Source organism: Coffea arabica, chromosome 11c (genome assembly GCF_036785885.1).
Source record: "Coffea arabica cultivar ET-39 chromosome 11c, Coffea Arabica ET-39 HiFi, whole genome shotgun sequence".
NCBI classification, from domain to species: domain Eukaryota; kingdom Viridiplantae; phylum Streptophyta; class Magnoliopsida; order Gentianales; family Rubiaceae; genus Coffea; species Coffea arabica.
In genome coordinates this window covers 26,843,849-26,849,793 of record NC_092330.1, presented here as the reverse complement: position 1 = coordinate 26,849,793, position 5,945 = coordinate 26,843,849, and the positions used below count along the sequence as shown (strand labels likewise).

Here is a 5,945-nt window from a genome sequence, read left to right as displayed (position 1 = left end):
TCAAGTGGGGTTATATCCGCGGTTAAGAATTGTAATTTATTTTTAAGGATTTGGTAGGTTCATAAATGAAATAAAAGCTTGGGGGATCAAATTTTAATTTTTTATTTCTAGTTATAGTTCTAAGTCTCCAGAGAAAACAACAAAAACCTAATGTTCTTCATTAGTTTCTTTTGCCCCAGCGACAATAAGAAATTAATAAGGCAGCTTCTAAGCCAAAAGGGTTTCAAGCGACTGTAAAGAAGCAGTGGTTTAGGTGTTCAGGGAAGGATGTGCCTGTGTGGAGTTTCGTCATCGGTGACAGAAAAATGGCAATTCACGGGGTGCAATTGTTTTAGATATGTCGAAGGTTCCATATTATACAAAAGTTAGGATGGTAAGTGGGTAATACATATAGGTTTTGATGATGACCGACTGCCTGGTTAAATCTGTACTTCGAAATGGATTTCATAGGAGTACGACATAGTTTTGGTTGTTTCTGTATTAAACTAGTGTACAAGTGGTATTTGCAGGTGATTTTTCGATTCCGCAGTAGCTAAGGTATGCTTTTGGTACAATAAGTTACGGGATAATATTCATGGTTTGAATAATATAATTAAAGTTTGCAAATAAAGGTTGGTGCAGGGAGCATCAAATAAAGGCATTGAACAAGCAGAATTTGCATTTCATGGATTACCTCACAACCTATTTCTTGACTCGGAACTTTACCCAGTGTAGATTGAGATTTTAGTGGGCGTTGATTTGCAGATTTCATTGTATCTTGAAATTGGAAGAAGCCTCATTCCTCACTAATACTTTTTTAATGATTAATTTTCTATACATTGATAGTATATACACATAATCTAAATTTAAATTTGAAATTCAAATTTTTGTATATGTATCAGATATTTAATTATGATAATATGTATAATGTCAGTGCGTATAGAATTAAATTTTTTTAAAACATAAATTTATTTATACTAAAGCCGAAGTTATGAATTTTCTTTGTTTGTGTACTTTATTTTTCTTTAAAAAAGCATCAATTAAATAATTGTTTGTTGATGTAAAATTAAATGAGATTCGTTAATTCCTTGGATCAATTGTTACTTATTTTAAATTTTCAGTTCAAAGGCCGATTTTGCAGCTTAGTGTTTTCGGCTCCATGATAATGTTCAACGCATAAAGTTTGTTCCACAATGAATTGAGGCCCCTCAATGTCATGGTGACACTCTTCAACTCATGTCAATGTACACTCTTCAACTCACATCAAGCTTTCTCAAGGGGAAGAAATTCAAGATGGGATTTCTGATTTATCGCAGCAACGGACTAATGCTGGGTCATCGCAACAACAAAAACCAACTCTTGCTAAAGTTGGTGACAGCCCATTTCTGTCTTCACTGCAGCCAAGGGGTGAAACAAAGCACACATCTCCTTCACAGCATCAAACCGCTCTCACTCTTGACAATAATTTTGTCCAGGTTGATGTGGGCATTGTAGAACTAGAAGAGGCTTTGTCTGACTCGAGAGAGGAAATATCAGATGCCGAGCTCCAACTTGCAGAGGCGGAGGTCTCCAATGCAGAACATAGACCTGGGAGATTATCACCGAGAGGGATGTTATCTGGGCAACATGGTGAATCCGAATCCTTGGTTATTGATATTTTTAATCTTGATCCCATCATTCAACAAGCTCAACACAAGGTTACTGGCGGGAAGGGGATTAATTTGGTTAATAAGGCAAAACCGAAGAGTTCTCGAATCCTTCCCACCAGTAATCGGTCTTTACGCTCTAAGTCAAAGTATCTTCAAACTCTTTCTCTGCTTTGTCTCATGATTAATTTTTTATTTTGGAATATTCGGGGTATCTCGCGTACTCCAAATTTTCAAAGGTTGAAACGGTTGATTGATGAGCTTTCTATTCCTTTACTGGCTATTTGTGAGCCTAAAACTTCACCGTGTGACATACATTTGATTGGAGCTCGTCTCAAAATGGAATGTTGGCTTGTCAATAGCCACGGTTCTATTTGGGTTTTCTTCCAGAAATCGTTTACTTGTGATCGTGTTGGAGAATCGGCTCAACATTTATCTCTTAAAGTTACATCTCAACTTTTACCAAGTCCAGTTTATGTCTCTTTTGTTCATGCAAAGTCCACCGAGCAAGAGCGTACATTGCTTTGGACCAATTTGTTAGCTGAAAATCCTTCAGATTGCCCGTGGATGGTGATGGGGGACTTCAATGCTATTGTTAGTACAGATGAGAAGAGGGGCGGATTGCCTTTTCGAGTGGATGAAGGGATGGAGTTGAGAACATTTATGTCTCTAGCGGGTGTTTCTGATGCTGGCTTTTCGGGGTCGCCCTTTACATGGTGTAACAATAGGGGTGGTTTGGCTCGTATTTGGAAGCGTCTGGACAGAGTGCTTGTGAATCAGTCGATTTCTTCGTTGGGAGTTTCTTTTATGGTGCAACATCTGGCAAGGGAACCTTCGGACCATTCCCCACTTTTAATTTCGACTTCAACTAGACTGGACAACAAGCCTAAACCATTTCGATTTTTGAACATTTGGATGATGAGGCCAGAATTTTTGGATGTTATTAGGTCAAGTTGGGCAGTCCCATGCTCTGGGAAACCACTACAACGGCTGGCTACAAAGTTACGCTTTGTTAAGTGAGCCGTCCAACTTTGGTCTCGTGAGGTGTTTGGTAATATTTTTGATGCGGTGAAGCAAGCTGAAGAAGTAGTAGAGGTAGCAGAGAATGCATTTATCAATGAGCCATCTCAACCACACTGGCTTTCTCTGCAAGAAGCAAGGGCGAACCTGAAAAATTCTCTTGTTAGGGAGGAAGCGTTTTGGAAACAAAAATCAAGAGTTAAATGGTTGAAGGACGGAGACACAAATTCGAAGTATTTCCATTCGGTGGTGGCGGAGAGGAGAGCTAAATCAATCATACATCGTATTAAGAACGACCAGGGGGAGTGGATATCAGACGAAGACCACATTTCGGCAGAAGCGGAGAAATTCTTCAAGTCATTACTATCAGCGGAGCCTACCATGGGATCATTGAATGTTTTGGAAATGGTTCCTAAGTTAATTTCTGCAGAACAAAATGCTGAATTGGAACGTTTTCCCTCGAATGATGAGATAAGATTTGTGGTATTTTCGATGGATGGGGAGAGTGCGGCTGGACCGGACGGTTTTACTGGTGGTTTCTTTACTTTTGCATGGGAGGTGGTTGGCACAGATATATGTGAAGCTGTGACGAGTTTCTTCTGTGGGCATGAACTGCCGAAGAGTATTTCCTCTACATTGCTCGTGTTGCTCCCCAAGATTAATGCCCCCCAAAATTTCAATCAATTTCGGCCTATCAGTCTTTGCACCTTTGTCAATAAAATAATTTCAAAGATCTTGGCTGCTCGCTTGGCAAAGGTGCTTCCAAGCATTATTTCTCCTCAACAAAGTGGATTTGTAAAGGGCAGGTAGATTTTTGATAATTTTCTATTGGCTCAGGAGCTGATTTCTGATATTCGAAGACCAAATAGAGGGGGAAATATAGTTTTGAAGCTAGATATGACAAAGGCCTATGACAGGGTCTCTTGGCCTTTCTTGCTTCAGGTGTTGAGAAGGTTTGGGTTTGGAGTAAGGTGGATCGATATGATTTGGCGATTGATTTCTAATGTTTGGTTTTCGGTATTAATCAATGGTGCTACCCAAGGTTTTTTCAAATCCAGCAGGGGGTTGCGTCAAGGAGATCCTATTTCACCGGGCCTTTTTGTAATTAGTGCCGAGGTTCTTTCTCGCCTTCTTAATTCCTTGCTTCTTAGCAAGGGTTTTAAGCCGTTCAAAGTCCCTCCAGGTTGCCCGAGTATTACACACTTGGCCTATGCCGATGATGTGATTATCTTTTCTAGTGGACTGAAGCGATCAATTCAATTGGTCATGAACGTTCTACATTCTTATGTATCGGTATCAGGTCAGAAGGTTAATCACCAAAAGAGTTGTTTCTTGTTGCATTCTACTATCCCTAGGGTACGCAAAAGTATGGTTGCAGAGATCACTGGTTTTCAACCACGCGAGTTTCCTGTCAAGTACTTGGGTTGTCCATTATATGTTGGGCGGAGAAAGAAATGTTATTTCTCGGAAATTTGCGATTCGATTGTAGGCAGGGTGTTATCATGGAAAGGGAAGTTATTGTCGTATGGTGGTAAGTTGGTTTTGCTTAAGAGTGTGTTGTCTTCCATGCCTATTCATTTGTTTGCAGCTTCGACTCCCCCCAAGTCTCTGTTTGGTTTTTTGGAAAAGATTTTCGCTAGCTTTCTTTGGGGCTCCTCCGACAATGGGCCGCAATTCCACTGGATTAAATGGGATCAATTATGTAAATCTCAGGAAAGGGGGGGTGTAGGTTTGCGTTCATTAAGGCATGTATTCGAGGCTTTTTCTATGAAATTATGGTGGCAGTTTAGGTCGCGACAGTCGTTATGGGCTGAGTTCATGCACTGCAAAATTTGTCCTAAAACTCACCCTTGCTTTGCTGAAGTTAAGTTGGGAAGCTCATGGACCTGGAAGAGGATGATGGCTATTCAAGGGAAGGCGGAGCAACACATTCTTTGGCAGTTATCCGATGGCTCGGCCAATTTTTGGCGTGATAATTGGTTGGGGCAAGGTCCGTTATGTCACCAGGTGGAAACCTTCCAGGAGTGTGCAGTCTATGACTACGTTGAGCAAGGTCGGTGGAATGTGCACAAGTTAAACGACGAGTTACCCTCATGGTTGGTGGGACGTATATTGAAGGTTGATCCCCCATGTCACACATTCCCGGATAGCATGGTTTGGGCCCCTAGCACCTCTGGCGATTTTTCAATATCAACAGCTTATAAATATGCACAGGGCGGTGGTAACATTTCTTGGCTGTACTCATCGGTCTGGATTCAGGGTTTGCCGGTTAACATTTCTTTCTTCATGACGAGATTGCTGAGAGCCAGGTTGCCTGTCATGGATAGGCTACATCATCTTGGGATACTAGGTCCATCTCATTGTTTTTGTTGCTCATCTCCATGTTCCGAGTCTATTGACCATATCTTTTGTAATGGGGAGGTGGCGAGCAAAATCTAGCATTTCTTTGAGGTGGTGGTGGGAGGGTTCGATCCTTCTTTCACAGTAAGACACAGGGTCATTAGTTGGTGGTTGAAACCTACTCATAACCCATACCTACAGTTTCTCATCCAATTGTTACCTTCTTTGATATGTTGGAACTTATGGAAAATGCGAAACAAAACCATGTTTGAGGGTCAACTTTTGCCGGTGGCACTCGTATGTGAGAGAATCATGGGTGACATGCATGATCTTTTTCACCTAAAATTTAAGAAGCTTTATTTGCAATATCAAGATTGGCCAGGTTTTTTTTCTACAGTAGCTGGATTGGTGAGACGTTACCAAGTGCGAATAGTTCATTGGAGGTGCCCAGTGCAATCAATGGTGAAACTTAATTCTGATGGGTGTTCAAGGGGTAATCCGGGCATGAGCGGAGGAGGAGGAGTGCTTCGATCTTGTGATGGTGAGTTTCTTCTTGGGTTCTCCTGTTTCTTTGGGGAGTTTACGAGCCTACATGCGGAATTCAAAGCGCTTCTCTTTGGTGTTCGGTTGGCATTGGATAAGGGTTTCCACAATTTGCATGTAGAATCTGATTCTCTAGAGCTGGTTCATATTATTCAAGGTAAGGCACGATGTCCTTGAAGGATGCACAGGGAGTTACAAGAGATGTTGGAAGCTAGAAGGTTTATTAAGGAAGTTTCACATTGTTTTCGTGAAGCAAATAAGCCTGCAGATAGATTGTCCAATGTTGGGGTGGAATCGAGGGTATCTATAACGTATACGTCGGTCAATGAATTGCCTCGTCTGGTAAAAGGTGATATCACTCTTGATAGGTTGGGTCTTCCAAACTTTCGTAGATGTCAGGTTAAATAGCTGCTTCCA

General features: G+C 41.2%; 1 protein-coding gene across 1 annotated transcript; it reads left to right on the top strand.

Annotated features, from left to right (window-relative positions):
• Positions 1–337: 337 nt before the first annotated feature.
• On the top strand, positions 338–5,084 carry LOC113715965 (uncharacterized). The gene is made up of 4 exons (XM_027240270.2): positions 338–373; positions 1,248–2,447; positions 2,700–3,401; positions 3,483–5,084. The coding sequence occupies exons 1-4, from the start codon at positions 338–340 to the stop codon at positions 5,082–5,084; spliced, it is 3,540 nt and encodes a 1,179-aa protein (XP_027096071.1).
• Positions 5,085–5,945: the final 861 nt, after the last annotated feature.

Coding starts and splice junctions, on each gene's coding strand:
- LOC113715965 (XM_027240270.2), top strand. CDS start 338: ATGTCGAAGGTTCCATATTATACAAAAGTTAGGATG. Junction 374..1,247: donor ATTATACAAAAGTTAGGATG/GTAAGTGGGTAA, acceptor ACTCACATCAAG/CTTTCTCAAGGGGAAGAAAT. Junction 2,448..2,699: donor CTTTTATGGTGCAACATCTG/GCAAGGGAACCT, acceptor GATGCGGTGAAG/CAAGCTGAAGAAGTAGTAGA.